The sequence below is a fragment of the Rattus norvegicus genome, chromosome 3 (genome assembly GCF_036323735.1).
Source record: "Rattus norvegicus strain BN/NHsdMcwi chromosome 3, GRCr8, whole genome shotgun sequence".
Classification (NCBI taxonomy): domain Eukaryota; kingdom Metazoa; phylum Chordata; class Mammalia; order Rodentia; family Muridae; genus Rattus; species Rattus norvegicus.
The window spans coordinates 36,370,405-36,392,244 of record NC_086021.1 but is presented as its reverse complement, the minus strand read 5'-3'; the positions used below and the strand labels follow the sequence as shown (position 1 = coordinate 36,392,244).

At 51.6% G+C, this 21,840-nt stretch overlaps 1 protein-coding gene across 9 annotated transcripts; it reads left to right on the top strand.

Annotated features, from left to right (window-relative positions):
- Nucleotides 1-930: 930 nt before the first annotated feature.
- On the top strand, nt 931-21,740 carry Fpgs (folylpolyglutamate synthase). Of its 9 annotated transcripts, none has more exons than XM_063284563.1 (16): nt 931-1,043; nt 1,169-1,299; nt 12,232-12,360; nt 12,447-12,500; nt 13,387-13,451; nt 15,663-15,777; nt 15,907-15,984; nt 16,082-16,143; nt 16,225-16,327; nt 16,535-16,612; nt 16,852-16,999; nt 17,064-17,168; nt 17,872-18,022; nt 18,441-18,516; nt 18,942-19,008; nt 20,268-21,372. In XM_063284563.1, exons 2-16 carry the CDS (start codon nt 1,177-1,179, stop codon nt 20,942-20,944), a joined length of 2,031 nt encoding a protein of 676 aa, XP_063140633.1. In that variant the 5' UTR covers nt 931-1,043; nt 1,169-1,176; the 3' UTR covers nt 20,945-21,372. The 9 variants fall into 9 exon arrangements, with proteins under 9 accessions (XP_063140633.1, XP_063140636.1, XP_063140634.1 ...); XM_063284566.1 differs by having other exon boundaries at nt 933-1,043; nt 17,079-17,168; nt 20,535-21,372; XM_063284564.1 differs by lacking the exons at nt 931-1,043; nt 1,169-1,299 and adding an exon at nt 5,776-7,104.
- The last annotated feature ends 100 nt before the right edge of the window (nt 21,741-21,840 follow it).

Below are 21,840 nucleotides of genomic sequence, written 5' to 3'. Positions count from 1 at the left end.
ATGGCCTCAAAATGCAGAAAGAGGAACGAGCAGAGTAGCTGAGGACATTGGGGTAGGCAGGCGTGGAAACAAAGGCCTCAGGATGATGAGGCTGGAGCGATCACTGTGACCAGCGCCACACTTCTGAACTTGGTGCAAGAGGGTGACTCTGGGGCTGGAGAGATGGCTCAGTGGTTAAGAGCTTTGCTCTTCCAGAGGTCCTGAGTTCAAATCCCAGCAACCACATGGTGGCTCACAACCATCTGTAATGAGATCTGATGCCCTCTGCTAGTGTGTCTGAAGACAGCTACAGTGTACTTATATATAAATAAATAAATCTTTTTTTTAAAGATTTATTCATTATGTATACAGCATTCTGCCTGCATGTACACCTATACACCAGAAGAGGGCACCAGATCTCGTTAGATGGTTGTGAGCCACCATGTGGTTGCTGGGAATTGAACTCAGGACCTCTGGAAGAGCAGACAATGCTCATAACCTCTGAGCCATCTCTCCAGCCCCCATAAATAAATCTTTTTAGAGAGAGAGAGAGAGAGAGAGAGAGAGAGAGAGAGCGAGCGCGCCTGGACTCATTTTCTTGATGTCATCTGCAGTCCAAGGACTTTGTTACGTGTCCTGACTTTGTTTTTCACCAATTGATCTGGTTAAACAAGGCCTCTTCTCTGGTAAACTTGAATTGGGACAAGGTCACCTTGTTCCCATGCTGCACCTGTGTTTCTTCATCTTGTCCATTCATCCTGGTTAGGTAGGATGAGGGCCAAATGGGCCCAACTATAAGGGAAGGTGAGCTGTGACAAGGTCGGCTGGAAGAGGCCAGGTAGAGCCAAGCTCACCTGGGCAGCAAGGCCAACCCCAGGGCTTGGACATCTTCCAGATATCCCTGCCTCCTGCCACCCCCTAACCCCTACTGCTGACCTTTACCCTCCATCCAGTTGTTATTTAACTCATGAGGAGGTACAGCTGGCCTTGTCGTGGGGACACCAGCTAGGACCAGCCAGGAAAGTTACTGGACCATGCTCAGGATGGAAATGGGAACCTATCAGGTAAGGGCTCGCCTGGTGTAGAGGGTAAAAGAGGCCTGGGAGCCTCCTGCAGTCCCATTCTGGTGGGGCATAGCTAGCTCAGCCAGAGGCTCCTGCACTTGAGTCATTTGTACCCTACCCATCAGGGAGCCAAATGATGAAGAGCACCAGGTGCCTGCCTGTGTCCTGGCCTGTGGCTGAGAAGTTCTGGTGGGACTTGGCCATGGAATGGAAGGGCCTACCGAGTGCTTGCGAAGCTAAGACTGCTTCCTTTCAGGTAGGAGATCCTAGGACCTTGTGTTGGCTTGTCTTGCTTTCCTGTGGATAAATAGCCAGATAGTAGACACTGCAGGCTCTAGAAAAAGCTGTCTCCTAAGGAGGCGGTGTTAGGAACCCACTTGCCTGTCTATTGGGACTTCCTCAGAAACCCTGCCCACTGTATCACTAGGTGATCTGGAGCGTAGGAAGCAGGCTAGTGTCTCCCCTGGGGGTTTTTGTTTTTATAAGACTTTAAAGTTTATTTATGTATGTGAGGACTCAATTTGCATGTATACCTGCATGACAAAAGAGGGCATCAGATCCTATTATAGATGGTTGTGAGCCACCCTGTGGTTGCTGGGAATTGAACTCAGGAAGAACAATCAGTGCTCTTAACCCCTGAGCCATCTCTCCAGCCCAGTGTCTCCTGTGTTTTCCGGGAGGCAGGTGAAACACACTGAGTCAGTTCCCCACTGATTTTGTTTTATGTGAGTACACTGTAGCTGTCTTAGACACACCGGAAGAGGGCATCAGATCCCATTACAGATGGTTATGAGCCACCATGTGGTTGCTGGGAATTAAACTTAGGACCTCTGGAAGAGCAGCCAGTGCTCTTAACCCCTGAGCCATCTCTCCAGAGATTGGCATCTCTTAACGGCACACCTGGAGCAGGTGGGACCGGAGTCAGGTAGGGCCTGGCAGGTGGGACCAGAGTCAGATAGGGCCTGGGGCAGAACTGGTTTAACACCCTGTCAATCACTAAACCCATTTGCTTTAGGCCTTCCCTGGGCAGGGCTCTGCACCCAACCTTTCCGCAGAAGCAATTGTAAGGGTTGAATGAGTCAGGACAGGTGCACTCCTCCCAGAGAAGGACTTGCTTCTGGGACCCGAGGATACCTGGAGCTCAGTTGATTGCTTGCCTGCTGTGCACTATAAAACCAGGTGTGGCACATGCTTGCAACCGAAATGCTCAGGAAACGGAGGCGGGAACTTCGGATGTTCAAGGTCACCCCTATCCATTCTCGATCTTGTCTCAAACAAAGCACTTCGCTGTTTATTATTTAGGGGAACTCAGTGTGCAGGAGATAGCTACAGTCAGGTGGTGGCGCACACCTTTAATCTCAAGACTGGGGGTTGGGGATTTGGCTCAGTGGTAGAGCGTTTGCCTAGCAAGCGTAAGGCCCAGGGATCGGTCCCCAGCTCCGAAAAAAAAGAAAAGGAAAAAAAAAAAATCTCAAGATTCTGAGGGCAAAGGCAGACGGCTCTCTGAGTTCCAGGCCAGCCTGATGTACGGAGGAAGTTCCAGGACAGTCAGGGCCAGTGGAGAAATCCTGTCTCGAGAAGGAAAACGAAAGCCAGAGGCTGGAGAATGACTTCAGTCAATGTGTTTACTGCTTTTGGGGAGCAAGATTTGTTTTCCTGCACCCATATCAGGTAGCTCAAAAAACCCGTGTGACTCGTGTTCCAGAAGGCTTGTGATGCCCCCCTCTCCTGGTCTGGTGACACAGCGTGAACATGACTGTTGCACATACAGCGTATGTTGCACACACAGATACACAAATGTAAATAACTCAAACTAGCATGGTGGCGCATGCCTTTGATCTCAGCGATCAGGAGGCATGGCAACCTGGGCTACATAAGGTGACCCAATCTCAAAACGATATAGATTAAGACTGCTGGCCTGGGACCCAGGTGCTACCACACTCTTTTCCTTTCCTTTCCTTTCCTTTCCTTTCCTTTCCTTTCCTTTCCTTCCCTTCCCTTCCCTTCCCTTCCCTTCCCTTTCCTTTCCTCCCTCTCTCCTTTCTTTTTTCCTTCCTTTCTTTTTTCCTAAGGCCAGGGTGTCTCTGTATAACTCTGGCTGTCCTGGAACTCACTCTGTAGATCAGGCTGGCCTCAAACTCAGAGATCTGCCTACCCCTGCCTCCTGAGCGCTGGGCGCCATCCTTTCTATGTGCACAGGTGTATATGTATCTGTGTGTGCACACATGTGCACCTGGGTTTGGTATATGTATGTGATCTTACATGCATATGTAGAAGGAGGCCAGAGTTGTTCTTTCCTCAAAGACTCTCTATCTTTGAGACAAGGTCTCTTGCCTCTCATTGAACCCAGAGCTCACATTTTGAGAGGCTGGCTGTTAACTGAGCCTGACCTTCTTTTTTTTGGGGGGGGGGGGACCGAACCCAGGGCCTTGCACTTCCTAGGCAAGCGCTCTACCACTGAGCTAAATCCCCAGCCCCTGAGCCTGACCTTCTTGTCTTTGCTTCCTAGAAGAGATTTCGGGCTGTGTAGCACCGTGCCTGACTTTTCTCATGAGTGTTGGGGATCAAACTCAGGTCCCTACACTTATTCAGCAAGCACACAGCCCGCCCCCCAGCTGTCTCTCCAACCCCTGCCTTCTGCTTTTTCATCATAGGGGTTCCCCTTTCCTCTCTGTTTCCCTCCTCGAAGCACTCTCCCTCTCCTCTTACAATCCACTTTCTAGTGTTGTGACCACACACAGAGTTTTGCTTGGGTTCCACACAGAAGACAGACCATGCCGTATGAGGCCTTCTGAGTCTAGCATATTTTGCTTTGTGTGGTTTCTACTTGTGGCTGCTTTCAAAAACAACTTCAGAATCCTGGCGTTCCTTCCTCCACCTCTCAAGTGCCAAACCACTCCAGTCACACCCTTGATTGATTATTTGTTTTGAGTCAGCATCTCACTGTGTAGCTCTGGCTGTCCTGGAACTCACTACGACGATCAAGCTGTCCTTGAACTCACAGAGATCCACCTGCCTCTGCCTCCCAAGGGCTGTGAGGTCAGTCATGACTGCAGGCCCCTCTACCCACTCGACTGGCCAAGAAGAAGGTTTCTTTTGAAATGGTAACACAACCACATGCTTCAAAATCTCAACGGTACGAAAGGTTGACAGGCAAAAGGAATGATTGTGTCAAGTATGTCCTGAAATGGGGGTCAGTCCTGCAAACGTTTGAACTCGGCCAGGGTAGAGGGACAGACCAGTGCAAAGACCCCTCATTTGTTTTCTGTGTGACCCTGGGCTGGTTGAGTAACTTCTTGGTTCTTTTTTTTTTTTTCCGGAGCTGGGGACCGAACCCAGGGCCTTGCACTTCCTAGGTAAGCGCTCTACCACTGAGCTAAATCCCCAGGCCCAACTTCTTGTACCTTAGTTGGCTACTCTGTGTGGTGAGGGGTCATTCTGCTGCTGCATACTCTGTAGGCTGCAAACAGGGTTAAACTGTTGATGCTCAGTGATTATGAAATGTGAACATCAGCTAAAGGGGGCCTGGCTGATGGTCCTTGGACTTGCAGAGTTAGGAGTTTATCACTCCGGCAGTAGAAACCACAAGGACTGAACTGCACTAAAAATGAGACCTTTCAGGGCTCAGAGGACTGTCAGATGGACCTACCAGGGAAAGCCTGTATGTGTGTGTGTGTGGGGGGGGGGTGTGACCGGGGCTTGGCATAGGGACCCAGAGTGAGCCCTGACCACAGCTCTGAGTGGCTCCCCAATGGGATGGTTAGATGCTCCTCAGCTAGATTGACCTGGGCCAGCTTGAGCAGGCTTGGACAATATCAGAAGGCAGATGCCATGAGCACAGCACTCTAAGATACCATGGACATTGTGGCTGAGAGGCCAGGAGGCTGCTGGACAGTCCTGCCTGTGGCACGGTGAAATTATCATAGGACATAGGATACCAGTGTGGCAGAGAGGCCTGAGGTGGCAGTGAGCAGAGAGTAGAGTGAGGCCAGCAAAGCCTGCCTTTAGGACAGGAAGGAGAGAGAGCAGGTGGCAGGGAGCCCAGGAAAGAAAGGGCTTCAGGAGGGCAGGTGACGTGTTCATCCATGTCATCTGCCAAATGAGATGGGAGCACATGGGCTTCTGAAAACAGGCTAGTTGTCCCCCCCGCCCCCCAGTCATTCTAGAAGGCATGATTGTGGGGCCTAGGAAAGCCTAGTTTTCAGTTGATCATTGCTGGAAGAGGGAAGGCAGTTTCTCCAGTGGTGCAGCCATTGGTAATCTTCCGGTGCTACCGATAGGTAACAAGAGTGTCACTCATGCTCCCAATGGGTCACCAAATAAAGATGCAAAGACATGAAGGGCTGGGGCGATGGCTCACTGGTTAAGAGCCCTGATTGCTTTTCCAGAGGACCTGGGTTCAATTCCCAGCCCCCACATGGCAGGCTGCAGTTGAGGGAAACCGGTGCTTCCTTCCAGCTTCTTCGGGGATCAGCAGACATACGGTGCACAGCCATGCATGCCGGCAAAACATCCACGCACACAGAATAAAACAATCGTTTTTAAAAAGTGAAGACATGGGGTTGGGAATTTAGCTCAGTGGTAGAGCACTTGCCTAGCAAGCGCAAGGCCCTCGGTTCGGTCCCCAGCTCCGAAAAAAAAAAAAAAAAAAAGTGAAGACATGAGAGTATAAAGGAAGAGGGAGGGGAGGAGGGGGATTGGAGGGGGTGAGAGAGGAAAGTAGGGATGAGTATGAATATATCCACGTTTGCAGATGTCGTAATTCTTTAGTGGCCATAGGCAAAGTGTGGCTCTGATCATCAGAGAGGGGAGCTGCCAAGGAGAGGGGATCTCTGTAGGCCATTACTCTAGACATTGGAGCATGGAGGATCCTTGTTGTACCGAGGGGTACAGAGATGCACTCACTTTTTTTTGGGGGGGGGGTTGAGGCAGGGCTTCTCTGTGTAGCCCCAGCTGTCCTGGAACTCACTTTGTAGACCAACCAGCCCCAAACACGCAGATTCACCTGCCTCTGCCTCCTGTGTGAATACTGTGCTTCTGCACAAAGCTACTGATGCCTTGGCTCTCCTTGTTCTTTATAGTGGCACAAGTGTGGAGCCCCAGGTGAGGGAGGAACAGCTAGACTTCTTCCTTCAGATAGCTATGGAGGAGACCAGTCAGAGACAGGGCACGCTTTTCTCAGAGTCACACAGCAAGTCCAGGGGCTGCAGAGAGCATCAGGGAGCTGACAGACTGGTGGGGGAGCAAGGTAGATGTTAGCCAGCAAGTCTGGGTTTGCTGGGCGCCTTCATTCATCTCCCTGAGCTTCAATTTCTCCTCCTATAAAATGAGGACGATCTCTAATTTCCATTAGGGTTATGAGGTGGCTGAAGCCCAGGGTAGTGTCAGCACTGCTCTGAGATCTAAGAAAACTAGTCCACCTCTCCTGCCAGGCACACGGGAATATGTATGAGTAGGTGCACTGCAAATTGCCCTTGACTTAGTCAATACACTTTTTTTTTTTTAAAGATTTACTTTATTTATACGAATACCCCATAGCTGTTTTCAGACGCACCAGAAGAGGGCATCAGATCCCATTACAGATGGTTGTGAGCCACCATGTGGTTGGTGGGATTTGAACTAAGGACCTCTGGAAGAGCAGTGAGTGCTCTTAACCACTGAGCCATCTCTCCAGCCTGTCAATCCACTTGTCAATCCACTTCTTAGTCTCGGGTTTCTCTCTCGTGTGGGAGAAATAAAGGATGTGAATGGCCCCTTTAAATCATCACATGTGACAGCAAATTGCCGGGAACAGCCTAAAGGTCAGCCATCAGGAGCAAGTCCTCAACTTGCCTCCCCCACTGGAGCGCTACATAGCTCGGCAAGGCCAATCAGAGGCGGGGACATCTACATACCAACACAGTCCAGAGTAAGAACTGTATAGAAAGCCTTGTGGATGGGATAGCATGGCGGCTCGGTGGCTGAAGGCACTTGCTGCCAAATTTGATCCTCAGGGCCCACGTGATGGAAGGAGAGAGCCAGCTCCTGCAAGTTGTCCTCTGAGCTCCATGGACACACTATGGTATGCAAGTGTGTGTGTGTGTGTGTGTGTGTGTGTGTGTGTGTGTGTGTGTGTACCCTAGCACCAGGGAGGAAAGGGTATATGGGAACAGTATGGTACAGAGTCACCTATATAGGGTTGATTGCTGTCTGTGGATAGGAAACTGAAGACTGGGGGTGGCACTCACTTGGTAGCGCTTACCTAGTGTGCATAAAGCCTTGGACTGGCTCTCTAGCACTGTCTGAACTGGATAGGTTAGTGATTGTTGCAAGCGTGTGGGACCAGCACTTGGGAGCGGGGAAGCAGGCAGATCAGAAGTTCAAGGGCGTCTTTGATATATCGTGACTTAGATAGAGGCCAGGGTGGGATATATGAGACCCTACCTCAAAATAATAAAATCAATACGTGGAAAGTCATGAAAAGTGTCCTTGGGACAGCAGAGTATACACGGGTCCAAGACACAGGTGACATGCCCAGAGCTCAGTCACCACTTATAATTCCCTGTTACAACTGGAAAACTACCAGTTTAGATTGGCAGAATTTCCAGTGCTCTGCCCTGCTCTGTGTCTGCATTTGTTTCCGGTTAGAACTGACATATACAGTCCAAGGACTCAGGGCTCAGCTCTGGCTCTAGAGAAAGCCTGTGGCAGGGGCTGAGGCTCCTGTCTGCAGGGCGAGGCTTCTGCTGATGAGCCAAGTCCCCAGCCCCTCTATTGCTTTGATCCTGACAAAGATCAAGGGGATCGGGGCTACAGAGAAAGCTCAACAGCTAAGAGCACAACTCTCCCAGAGGAGGATTTAGGTCCCAGCGCCCACAGGGTGGCTCACAACCGCCTGTAATTCTCCAGTTCCAGGGGATCTGAGCCCCACCCCCCTTTCTGTTTTCTGCCAGCATTGTACAAAGAGGCTGCACAGAGCTAAATACAGACAAAACACCTGCCTAAAAGAGGGAAGAAATTAAACGGTAAAGGAAATTAAGTTGAGCATCCTGACATACAACTGTATTCCTTGAGGCAGGAGAATTGCCGAGAGTTAAGAGGTAAGTCTTAGCCATACAGGGAGCTCCAGGCTACTGTAGGCTGTCTAGTGAGACCCTGTCATAGACAGACAAACAAACAAACAATCAAAAAGACCAAACAAGGAAACAAGAAAGAGGGAGGAAATGAGCTAAACCGGGTTCTACCTCACTGCACAGAATCCAAGAAAGTAAGTCCTCCCTCAGGGTGCTGTCTACCTCCAGTGTCACTTCTTACAAATCTGATAGTTAAAAACAAAAAAACTGAGGACAGAACCAGGTACGCAGATGCTTTTATATTGTTTGTAGTGCTATGAGACCAAGTTCAGTCCTTTTGCATGTGCTAGGCATGACCCCCCCCCTTTTTTTTTTGCTGTCCTGGAACTCACTTTGTAGAGCAGGGTGGCCTTGAACTCAGAGAGATCCACCTGCCTCTACTTCTGGGATGGCATAAACTGGTTTTGTGATTATCAGAAAGAAGAAAAAAGGAGATGCACAAAGGTTATAAAACTAGTCTGGGGGTTGGGGATTTAGCTCAGTGGTAGAGCACTTGCCTAGCAAGCTCAAGGCCCTGGGTTCAGTCCCCAGCTCCAAAAAAAAAAGAAAAAAAAAAAAAAAAAAAAACAACCAACCAGACAAAACTAGTCTGTGGGTAAAGAAGGTTCTTGAGTTCCCATCCTCCTGGGTTACAGACTGGAACCCCACAGGAAAAAAACTAGAAACGTTGAGAGAAAAGTGGGCGGAGAATGAGTGAAACTGTTCATTGAAGTCCACACTTGGGTTTGCAAAGTAGCAAATGCTTGTAATCCCAGCTCCCCGTGCCCTGGGTGTCTGAGGCAGAAGGAGTAAAGTTTAACATTTTCCTGGGTTACGTAGTGAGTTAGGGAGTTAGAGGTAGGCTTGGGTTGCATGAGACCTTGTCTTTGGAAGACTACAGCGGCAGAGGCTTGTGTAGAGTGCAAGAGGCCCTGGATTAGATCCCAGTAGGCTATGAAACCAGCCATGCTGGTATATACGGGTCCTCTCGGCACTGAAATCTCAGCCCTTGGAGAGCGAAAGCAGGAGGACTAGGAGTTTAAAGCCATCTTTTGCCACTTAGAGAATTTGAGACTGGCCGGGTCCAGGTATGGTGTCTCAAGTCCACCCGGGTTACAGATAAAACTCCATAGGGGGAAACAAGAGGAAAAGTGGGCCAAGAATGTGTGAGGCTGTTCACTGAAATATACGCTCGGACACTTTGTTTCCAGCACGCAGGAGGCCAGTGCAAGCAGATCTCTGTGAGTTGGAGCCCAGCAGTACTTTCAGAGCAAGCAGATGTCCAGAGTTCTCCCCAAACAAGTTTTGCTTATTTAAAATAGACAATCTCGGGGCTGGGGATTTAGCTCAGTGGTAGAGCGCTTACCTAGGAAGCGCAAGGCCCTGGGTTCGATCCCCAGCTCCGAAAAAAAGAACCAAAAAAAAAAAAAAAATAGACAATCTCTGCTAAATATTTTTTTTAATGTTTTTTTTTTTTTTTTGGTTCTTTTTTTCGGAACTGGGGACCGAACCCAGGGCCTTGCGCTTCCTAGGCAAGCGCTCTGCCACTGAGCCAAATCCCCAACCCCCTCTGCTAAATATTTAAGCCCAATGTAGAAAAGCAGAAGATATTGAAAATCCATTGCTGGTCAAAGGGCTGCTTTCTAACCAGTGCCTCCAGCAAGTGGAAGTGCCTCCTTGCCTACAGTTAGGTGAGATTACTGTTCCCCACCTCCCAGAGGGTCCTCAAATCCACTCTCCACTGCAAAGGAGTTTCCAAAGCCCTAGAAGATCACGCTCCTTCCCCTAAAGTCATTTTAACCAGCCAAGCTTACTCCAAACTTTTTATCTTTACTTAACATTTTTGCCTGTTGGCATTGTGCCTTTGGAGGCGAGAGTGGGATCAGATTCCTAGTTTGAAGTCTACAATTGTGAGCCGCAGTGTGGGTCCTGAGACTCGAACCTTAAGATTCTGGAAGAGGAGTCAATGCTCTTAAACCACTGAGCCATTTCTCCAAACCTATTTTCATATGGGGCTCTAGGTCCCTGATGACGAAGCATCTCAGGAGCAACCCGGTCCAACCAAGTGGAATTCTTTCCCACAGTCCCCTTCTTTAGCTGGAAATCCTCCCTGCACTCCGCAGGCCTCGATAGGGGTGTATTTCTCTCTAGTCTTCCTAGGCTTCTAGAGTGAGTTAAGGGTCTGGGAAGACACGGTCATGCTCTTGACCGAAAAGGCCGCATCCCCAGTGTCTGCGCGAGCCGGGACATTTCGTTGCTGGGAATTGATGACACAGCCAGCTCTGTAATTCTTCCAGCTCAGAGTTAGGCTGGCATAGAGCGGGGACTGAGAACTTCTGGCATGGAGTGGCTATTTTGGGATGTACAGTGAAGTCCTTAAAACCTGGAGCACAGACCATGGGAGGATGGCGAAAAGAGTGCAGAGTCCCTTTAAAATGGAGGACCCCTCCCACGAACACCCCCTTCCCTCCACCCTCCCCAGCAGCGCGCCCCTTAGAAGCATGGCGAGAGCAGCGCACCGCCTTGCAATCTGCCCCTCTCAAAGATGGCCGCGATAAGACCCTCCCGGTTCTCATTGGTCCGGGGAAATCGAGAGTCTCTGATTGGTGGGCCTTAGAGGCGCGTCAGGGTGGGGCGGAGCAAAGTGGGGCGGAGCGAAGCGGGGCGGCTCCGGCCCAGGCCTAGCTTGCAGTGGCATTAAGGCTATGTCGTGGGCGCGGAGCCACCTGTGCTCGGCTCTATCCTTGGCAGCTGTTTCTGCGCGTGGTGCAACGATGGAGGGCGCGGCGTATCGGTGGTTGAGCGCGTGGCCAGCGCCGCAGGAGCCGAGCATGGAGTATCAGGTTTCTGACGGTTCCCTCGGGCAAACGGTCCCGTACTGACACGTGGGCAGGACCGGAGCCGTGCTCCGCTCTCCGCCAGCGCCTGGGGCCACGGGAGCATGAAGTTGCGGGGCTCAGGAGGCGGGGACATCCGGGAGTCCAGGGGAGGTGACAGGGACCGGAAAGTTGGGCTCAGGTGGCCCGATGTGGGAATTCTGAGAGCGCGTGTCGCGTGTTGCAGAGGGAATGGGCGCTGGTGACACACCAGAACGTCCAGAGTCTGAATTGAGTTTTAGAAGTTCCAATGACCCCAGCATTGCACTGGCAATGCAGGATGAGGGGGAAGGGAGGAGTATGAAGTACGGAGTGGAAATACCCAGGAGGATCCGGGGTTGGGGTCTCCAAGACTCAAGACTGGAATCCAAGTGTTTAGAATTGGCTGGCGGGCAAGCAGAAGAAGAGGCCGTTAAGGGACCTAGAATCTAGAGAACAAACTAGATTACGGTGCCAGGGTCAGCTGTCAATGACCAGAACTTAATGCTAGCTAGGCAGGTGGTACCGGTTTAGAGCTGTGAGGCTTCCAGCCATGTGACCAGATAAGAGGACAGGTGACCAGTTTGGTGCCTGAGAGGAACCACCTAAGCACCGATTTCTCAGAATGTAGGTGTAATTGAAACACACACGACTACCTCAAATGCCTCTCATTTAGTCCCGTTTGTTTTCTGTTCCCACTCCCATCCCCCAAAGTCATCCCCTGAGACTGTCTGTACACACCTGTGGATTCTGACTGGATGACTCTTGGACGCCTTTTCTCCCCCTCTGTACCTCCTCTTCCAGATCTAATAGCTTACTTATATTGTCTTGTCTTGGGGTTAGAATGTGGAACTCCCACAGTCTCGAACATGTCGAAATTCAAAGTTCCTAGATTTCTAATGTCCCGGTCCCAGCTCAATAGGTGTCAATACAGTGACAGAGAAAATACAGACAGAGCTGTCATGTATGAAGGCTGAGAGCATAGAGGCTTGGGGAAGGCAGCCCAGGAAATAAAGGTCCGTTAATCTTGCCAGTTTTACCTGGCACTCCCTGGTGGGGCTAGCTTGCCCGTGGCTCTCATCTTTGCCAGAACTGGAACTATGCCAGGGCTGTCCCCATCAAGTAGCTGTAGGCAAAGGCAACATGGCTGGTAAAACAGGCCTGTTGCCCTGTTTCTGCCACTTGTGGGCTGGGTCCCTCTGTCCTTGAGGACCCTCACTGAACTTCGATTATGGTTGCCAGGATGCTGTGCGCACGCTCAACACCCTGCAAACCAATGCCAGCTGCCTGGAGGAGGTAAAGCGTCAACGGAGTGACCCTCAGGCGCAGCTAGAAGCTATGGAGGTGTACCTCGCACGGAGTGGACTGCAGGTAAGGTGGCAGAGCCTGTGAAACACCTCTACCCTTTCTTCTTCAGAGCCCAGTGGCTGAGGCGAGGACCTTTCTGTCTGTTGTAGGTGGAGGATTTGAACCAACTAAAAATTATCCATGTCACTGGGACCAAAGGAAAGGTAAGAGCAAGTCCATGTAGCAGACTGGTGCCTGTCCACTTTTTTTTTTAAAAAAGATGTATTGATTTTATGTGTATAAATACACTATCTCTGTTTTCAAACACACCAGAAGAGGGCATCGGATCCCATTACAGATGGTTGTGATCTCACCACGTGGTTGCTGGGAATTGAACTCAGGACCTCTGGAAGAGCAGTCAGTGCTCTTAACCGCTGAGCCATCTCTCTAGGCCCCACCTGTCTGCCTTTATTAATTGATTCTCTACATTCTGCTACCAATAGCCACTTGGGTGTCTTGTTAGGGTTGTTATTGCTGTTGACGATGAAGCACCATGACCAAAAGCGACTTGGGGAGGAAAGGGTTCACTTGTGGTTCCATAGATCAGTTTGTCATCCAAAGAAGTCAGGACAGAACTCTGACAGGGCAGGAACCTGGAGGCAGAATCTGATGTAGAGACCATGGAGGGTGCTGCTTATGGGCTTGGTCATCAGGGCTTGCTCAGCCTGCCTTCTTATAAAACCCAGGGCCACCAGCCTAGGGATAGCACCACCCACAACGGGTCAGGCCTTCTCTTATGCTGGATCTCACCGAGGCTCCCATAAACTGGAGCCTCCTCTCAGATGACCAGCTTTTGCCAAGTTGACATAAGACTGTCAGGCACACAGGGAAGAGGAGTTTATTTGGCTGTAAGTTCAGAGGGATGTAGTCCCTCATGGCAAGAGATCGAATTACATCCTTGTCAGAAAGGGGATACTGAGTGCCTCCGTCAACCCTGTCTAGAAACTCCTCTCCAGACCTGCCCAGAATCCTGTCTCCCTGGTGATTCTGGGTGCTGCCAAGGCGACAGTCAGCAGTACCCATGATTTTACCCCACCCAATGCTTTTCAGGGCTCCACCTGTGCCTTCACTGAACGGATCCTGCGGAATTACGGCCTGAAAACTGGCTTCTTTAGGTACTGGGCTCTGTGTGTGTGTGTGTGTGTGTGTGTGTGTGTGTGTGTGTGTGTGTGTGTGTCTGTGTGTCTGTGTGTCTGTGTGTCTGTATGAAGCTCTGACTGACCTGGAATCCTATAGATTAGTCGGACCTCGTACTCACAGAGATCCACCTGCCTCTGCCTCTTGAGTGCTGAGATTAAAGCTGTGCACCCAACTTTGAGTATGATTTATCTGTGTATGGATGCACAAGCACACATTTATTTTAGTGTGTGTTTTTCATTCCTTCCTTCCTTCTTTCGAGATTGGGTCTCTCACTGAGCCTGGAGCTCCCAGATTCAGCTGGGCGACTATGCATTAGCAACCCCCAGGGGTCCTCTTATCTCTGTCTCCCCCAGTGGGGTAATAGACTCACGGCCCCTGGCTGGGGTTTGTTTTTAGCAGGATAGGGGTGGGTGTGGGGGTGGAGTGTAGGAATGCCAGGGATCTGAGCGCAGGTCTTCATACTTGTGTGTCGAGCACTTTACTGACTAAGCCATCTCCGAGGCTTTCCAGATCCGGTTTTTTTTTTTTTTTTTCGGAGTTGGGGACCGAACCCAGGGCCTTGTGCTTGCTAGGCAAGCGCTCTACCACTGAGCTAAATCCCCAACCCCAGATCTGGTTTTTAAGCATAGAGATGTTTGTCTCTGCAGTAAGGAACACAAACCTGACTCATAACGGTCCACAGAGAAAGACTGACTATGGCCTCCATGTCAGAATCTCCACTGGGAGGCAGTAGAGCTCTGCCAGCCGTAGCTGTGGCTTCTTCTGGAGGCAGCGCCCCTTGTGGTGGCTCACAGACATCAGAGGCGCAGGAGACTGGGAGGGCCTGCGTCCTAAGCTTGATGCAAGCCTCTCCTCACTTGTCACCTTAAATGAAGGCCGTTTCAGAGGAAAGAATATGATTGTATTCCTCGGGATTTGTTCCTTGAGGGAGGAACACATCCACCATTAACTTTATCAGTTTTGTCCGGCCACCTCCATAAGCATCTGAAAGCAGTTGGCTATGACCATTTCAGATCAATGTGTTTTCTTGAAACTGGTGATTGTTCAGAATAAAGTCATGGAAGCTGGGCAGGGCGGTGGTGGCACACACCTTTCATCCCGGTGCTCAGGAGGCAGAGACAGGCTATGAGTTCAAGGCCAGCCTGATCTACAGAGTGAGTTTTAGGACAGCCAGGGCTACACAGAGAAACCCTGTCTTATAAAACAAAAGAAAGAGAGGGCAGGGAGATGCCTTGGTGTGGGAGGGTCTTTGAGGAGTTATAAAGCAGACACAAGTCTTAGGAGGCTTGCATGATGTGCACACGGCACACTTACACAGTGGCCACTGCATCGATAGGTGACAGTATATGTCTGTCACTGACCGAAGGCTGTGAAGCAGTCTATGACTGTGTAAGGCAACTGTCTGTCTTCTAGACTAATCTTTTGGGAACTGAACGTGGCGTCTTATGCCTGTAAATCAAATCTACAACTTGAGGGATATCGGCAGCAGAATCAGGAATTCGGGGTAATCCTCGGGCTATATAGTGAGTTGGAGGTCAGCCTTGGCTATATGAGACCTTTAAAAATAGAAACGAAATAAAAAGAATAATACTCTTCTTTTTTAAGTCTGATAACATGCATTATCTTGATTTCCTAGTGCATGTGTGTTTGAATGTGAGCATAGCCTCTGTGCAGAGAGGTCAGAAGACAACCTTATAGGAGTAGTTTCCCCTTCTACCATGTGAGTTCTCAGGATGAGCTCAGATCAGCAAGTTTGGCAGCATAGTGTTAGGAGTAAGACCTCTAACCACTGACCTTGGCCCACATGGCCATCTGGACAGTCTGCAGATGTGGATGGGGCAGGGGAGTGACTGTGGGGTGTGGATCCTCCCTATGGATTTATTGTTTTGAGACTGAAAGGCGTTTGGGTGATATAGGCACATATTAGCAGAGTTCCTAATCCTCGTGGGATGGAGAAGTATAATGGGATGAACACACTGACTGGAGGTCAGGCTAGAGACTGGAGGGGCTTCTAACATGCTGGGGTGGGGCTTGGCCTCTGTGGGGTCTGGAGGCCCTAGGCAGGAGCTCAGACTCTTGAGGACTCCATGGAGGCTCAGGAGCAGGGGTAGACACAGTCTGAGGAGGGTAAGGAAGGGCCCGAGGCTCGGGAGGGGGAGTCCCGATGACCCCAGGTCTCTCGGCAGCTCTCCCCACCTGGTGCAGGTGCGTGAGCGGATTCGAATCAACGGGAAGCCCATCAGCCCCGAACTCTTTACCAAGTACTTCTGGCACCTCTATCAGCAGCTGGAGGAATTCAAGGTGCCGAGGCTGTGGCTGGAGGGCTGGAGAGGGCTCATCTCCCCAGAGCAAGGGGTGTGGGGGGCTGGGGGCTGGGGGGGGCTGGGGGGTACGTGGGCTCTGGCCCCTGACTCATTCCTCTGTGTGCAGGATGACAGCCACATTTCCATGCCCTCTTACTTCCGCTTCCTCACACTCATGGCTTTCCATGTCTTCCTCCAAGAGAAGGTGAGTATCTTCCCCAGACCCCGTATCTGGGTCCTTGGGGAGCAGAGTATGAGTGGAGGGGCTCCCTGCTCCCTGCGTGCTGTCTGCTTTCCTGCAGGTGGACCTGGCCGTGGTGGAAGTGGGCATTGGTGGGGCTTTTGACTGCACCAACATCATCAGGTGAGGCATCTGCTGTGTAGCAACCGGAAGCCTGAGCTGGTGTCTCAGCACTGTGGATCAGGACCTTCTTGTCTTTTTCAGAAAGCCAGTGGTGTGTGGAGTCTCCTCTCTTGGCATTGACCACACCAGTCTGCTAGGAGATACAGTGGAGAAAATAGCATGGCAGAAAGGGGGCATCTTTAAGGTAACATAGCAGGCCAAGGCAGGAGAGGGTCATGGAGCCCAGGGTCTGTCCTTTTAACACTTAGGAAAGAATGGCTGTGGCACATCAGAACCAGGCCCTAGCCACATGCACAGTCTGGCTTCTTATCCTTCTCCCTGTGTGACCTGAACCCCTCTGTGGCCTCAGTTGAAATCAGCCCCTGTCACTTTCTCCCTGGTGTGCCTGCAGCCTGGTGTCCCTGCCTTCACTGTGCTACAGCCAGAAGGTCCCCTGGCCGTGCTGAGGGATAGAGCCCAGCAGATCTCAGTAAGTGATTGGCTGGTGTGATGGTGGGGTGGATTGTCTTGCTGACTAGAGGAACACAGTCTTGTGTTGGGCTTCGGGTTCCTCATATGCGCAAGGAGGGTGGCAGGGAGCATCAGCAGACACATCTGGTTCTGGGAGCAGGGCTTGGTAGGCCCTGTGGTTGGGGTGTGGTCAGAAGGCCTTCTAACTGTGGTGGTAGGGGCAGGTCAACTGACCAGCTCTTGCCCTTTTCCCCACAGTGCCCCCTGTACCTGTGTCCACCATTGGAAGCCCTGGAGCAGGTTGGATTGCCATTGAGCCTGGGCCTGGAGGGAGAGCACCAGCGGCATAATGCAGCCTTGGCCTTGCAGCTGGCCCGTTGTTGGCTGGAGCAGCAGAACTACCATGGTAGGTGGGCCAGTGCGGGCACGCAGGTGGGCAGGGAGTGGAGCCTGCCTTGGTCTGAACACAGACTCATGCCCCACAGACATCCAGGAGCTGAAGGCATCCAAGCCAAGCATTCGGTGGCAGCTGCCGCTGGCACCTGTGTTCCGCCCCACGCCCCACATGAGACGTGGTAAGTTAGAACTTCCTTCCCAGACAGGACCACTACACATCTTTGTTCCCCCTGAGGGGTATCTTGAGCCCCTGTTGTATCTTTGTGCCCTTTGAGATGGTTTCCTGTTTGGAGGTTAGGGCAGTTGTAGATTGCGCCTCCAGGTGAGCATTCCTCTCTGGCCTAGAGTTCACAAATCTTCTGAGGCTCAGTTTTCCTATCTGGCAAATGAGATAACTGCTAGTTCCCACCACCCGCGGCTGTTTTCGATAGTTCCTGAGGTGACGTCATTCGGGTGTGAGTGAGCCAGAGCCTGGAAACCTGGAGCAGAGTGACAGTCAGCGGTAGCTGCTGTCTGTCATCAGTCTGAGGATGCCTCTGCTCTCATTCCCTAAAACTGCTTTCAGCCCACAATAGGGCTCGTACTGTTAGACCTTTAGAGCAGTGTCAATGTGCCAGGGTTTCGGTCAGGGACAGCTCTGGAGTCAGGGTTGCTGTCAGACACAGCCCTGGGCAGATCTTAGGTCAGACTCTAGCCCCAGCTCTCACTTGGGAATGCATGACTGCAATCACAGCCCTCTCTCAGGGCTGTCTGAAAGATCCCATAGCAGGACAGCCCATTCTGGGAACCCAGGGAGAGCCATTAGTAAATGGATCTGCCTTCAGGGCCAGGACATCACAGGCCTTGTGGGTCCTAGAGCACTGTCTCATCTGCCTTTGCCAGGGCTTCGGGACACAGAGTGGCCTGGTCGGACACAGGTACTCCAGCGGGGACCTGTTACCTGGTACCTGGATGGCGCTCATACCACCAGCAGTGTGCAGGCCTGTGTGCACTGGTACTGCCAGTCACTGGAGCGCAGCAGACGCACCGACGGGTGAGCTCCCTTGCAAGGCTGGGCATGCAGAGGGCGGGGTCCTAGGTAATAACCCATTAGGGCTGATATCAGTAGCTATCAGTGGGCTGTAACGTGCTCTTAGTGAAAAGTGTTATACTGGTAATTCTTTAGCAGTGATGCCACACACATTTGAAAATGTACTAAATGGTGTTTCTGCAATAAAATCTATACCCTGGAGCTGGAGAGAGGCTTGTTAAAGGCCCTTGCTGCTCTTGCAGAGAACCCAGATTCAGTCCCCAGTACCCACATGGTCACTCACAACTGTCCATCACTCCAGTTTAGGGGGAGTTATGAGGCACAGGGCTGGACCAGTTCCAGGAGGGTTAAATTCTGGGGAAATGGCTGGAATGGGCTGGGGAGGAGGAAGACACGCTCCACTCATTTCTTCCTGATGCAGTGGGCATGAAGTACACATCTTGCTCTTCAACTCCACTGGTGACAGGGACTCTGCTGCCCTACTGAAGTTGCTGCAGGTAAAGGACCCAGCTGGAGGGTGGCACTGAGGCCTGGATGTCCCCAGCTGATCCCTGTCACACCTTTGCTTGGGGAACTGCATCGGTTCTAGGCTGCCGGGGCCACAGTGGCTTCCGAGCAGGAGGCGGAAGTGGTTCGTATCCAGAACTACCCCAGCCTGGGTTTGGGCCTGCCCTCCATCGAGGCTGCCCTGAGTAGCCACCCCCTGAACCTTCATTCAGAGCAGTACACGTATGCAAGTACTCTGCACTGAGGTAGATGGGGTGGGTGAGGAAGGCCTGTGGCTCGTTACTACAATATCCCAGTGCAAGGGTGGACTTCTCCAGAGGTGTGGCCTGGGGGGGGGCTATTTGGAAGTCAAGTGGGGGTGAGGGACATACTTTCAGAAGGCTGATACTAAGTACATCTTCCCTTGATCTCCCAGCCCTGCCATTTTGATTACGCTGTCTTCTGCCCCAATGTGACAGAGATTTCATCCATAGGAAACGCAGGTAAGAGGGGGCAGATGGTACAGCTAACAGCGGGCGCCTGTGGCAGGCAGCTCGGTGAAGAACAGGGACTTTCAAAGTATGCTAGAAGATGACATTTTTTTAAAAAATCGATTTTTTTTTTAAAGATTTATTTATTATATATAAGTACACTGTAGCTGTCTTCAGACACACCAGAAGAGGGCATCAGATCTCATTAAGATGGTTGTGAGCCACCATGTGGTTGCTGAGATTTGAACTCAGGGCCTCTGGAAGAGCAGTCGGGGCTCTTAACCACTGAGCTATCTCTCCAGCCCCCAAACGACTTATTTTTATTGTTTGTGTGAGTCTGAGTGCCCAGCTCCTGTAGAGGCCAGAAGTCATTAGATCGACTGGATGTGGAGTTACAGATGGTGGTGAGCCACCCTGTGGGTACTGGGGCCTGAACCTGGCTTCTCTGAAAGAGCAACGAAGGCTTTTAACAACTACTCAGTTGTGTCTCCTGCCCCAGGGCATATAGATTTTATTGTAGAAACACCATTTGGTTCATTTTCAAAGTTGTGGTGTGTGGCCGCAACACTGTAAAAGAATGATCGGGTCTAGCATTTTTTTAAAGAGCAGGTTGCAGCCCTCTGACGCCTACTGAAATCAGCTCAGTGGGACTCAGCTGAGATTCATTGGCTAGGAGAGTAGAGAGTTCAGTGTGCTCTGCATGAAGATGTGCGGGTACTGCCCAAGACTCCGCTCTGGGACCACGGAACGGGAAGTATGTTCCAAAGCTGTTGTTTATTACATTAATTAATTTATTTGGGTTGGGGCACATGAGTGGGACAGGGGACAACCTGGGGGAGTCAGTTCTCTCCACCATGTGGGTTGTGGGCCATGGGGAGCAGACATAGGCTGCAGGCTTGGTGGCAAGCATCCCCAACACATGCACACACACACACACACACACACACACACACACATCCCCAACACATGCACACACACACACACACACACACACACACACACACACACACACACACAGATAAAGCCATCTCACTGGCTCCCAAAATGCTTTTTACTATACTGTGTTGTATTTTAAAGACTTTGAAGGAGTGTGAACCATGCAGCTAGACCTCCAGGTCCCAGGTCTGGGGTGGGATCTGGGATCTGTCTTTCTTTTTTTTTTTTGGTTCTTTTTTTCGGAGCTGGGGACCGAACCCAGGGCCTTGCGCTTCCTAGGTAAGCGCTCTACCACTGAGCTAAATCCCCAGCCCCGGGATCTGTCTTTCTAACAGGCTTCCTGGGAAACGCTCACACCCACATGGTGAGGGGCCCCAGGGGACACGTTGTAAAGATGAGCGAGAGAGCTCTGGAGTTGGAGCACCAGGCGCTGCCTCCCATGACAGTGAGCAGCAGGCTGCACTGGTCACGGTCCACCGTGTGGACAACCAACGGAGTCTGGTGCCGTGATGCTTGTCGGGACCAGGAGCTAAGCAGATGCTCACTGAGCCTGCGCCCCCTTTCCTCCCCTCCACTGACCTGCCTCGTTCTGGACCCCACAGACCAGCAGAACTTCACGGTGACTCTGGACCAAGTGCTCCTCCGCTGCCTGCAGCACCAGAAGCATTGGAACTGCCTGGCAGAGAAACAGGCCAGCTCCAACCTCTGGGGCAGCTGTGGCCCAGAGTCTGCCCGGCCAGGCTCCCTGCTGCTGGCACCGCACCCACCTCAGCCCACTAGCACGAGCTCCCTTGTTTTCAGCTGCATCTCCCACGCCTTGCAGTGGATCAGCCAAGGCCGGGATCCCATCTTTCAGCCCGAGAGCCCTCCAAGGAACCTTCTGAACCACCCCACGGCCAACAGCGGGGCGAGCATTCTCCGAGAGGCCGCTGCCATCCACGTACTGGTCACGGGGAGCCTGCACCTGGTGGGTGGGGCGCTGAGGCTGCTTGATCCCTCCATGTCTCAGTAGCCAAGGAGCGTCCTACACCAGCCTGCCTTCCCACAGAGACTCTCATACTCAGTGCCTTGTGATTTCTGCTCTCAGATTCTTCGAGACTGGCCCAGGGTCCTGGGCTCTTGGTAGAGTGTAGGGATGGGAGGGGCTCTGTGCCTTGGCCTCTCCTTTCTCTGGCAGAGACAGCAGGGGCTTCCCAGAGCCCCTACCATCAGCCCAGCCCAGCTCCCTGCCCACTCTGCTGCCTCCGGGCTCAGGTCCAGCTTATTGTTGGAGCTGCCTGAGGTTAGACCAGAGACTTCCTTCTTCCTCCCAATGCCTTCTGGCCAAAGACAGGGCCCTTGCCTGGGCATTTGGGGACTGGGTGTTGCTGGAACTAATTGAAGCTTTTAAACCCTTTTATTTTTTATTTTTTTTAAATAAATGACAAAACTTTTGATTGATTCCTAACCGCCCAGCTCCCTCATCAGACATTTGGGGGCTGGAGTTTGGCACTGCAGGAGTGTAGGAAGGAATGGAGCCCTAGCAGTATAGCCTGGGATTAGTCCTCTCCCTCAGAGCATAAGGTGGCCTGTGTCAGGAAAGACTGGACTAATGTTTATGTGCCACACACCAAGGCAAACCTCCTGGCCAATAATGTGTCCAAGCTGGATGCCCACCTTACGGATGAGGGAGGGTGGCCGGCTTCCAGGAGCTTTGGGCCTGGACCCATAGACCCATTGCCAACAAGAGTCATGTGCAGGATTAGAACCCAGAGCTTTATAGGGGTAGCTACGTCCCGGACCCCAGAGACTATACACAGGGCTTTTTAGTGTTGGGTTTCTGTTCTCTCTGTCCCAAGGTTGGGCCACCAAATGAGTGAGCTGCAGAGAGGACTGGCTTCCTCCAAAAATGGGCTCTGGCTGACTGTT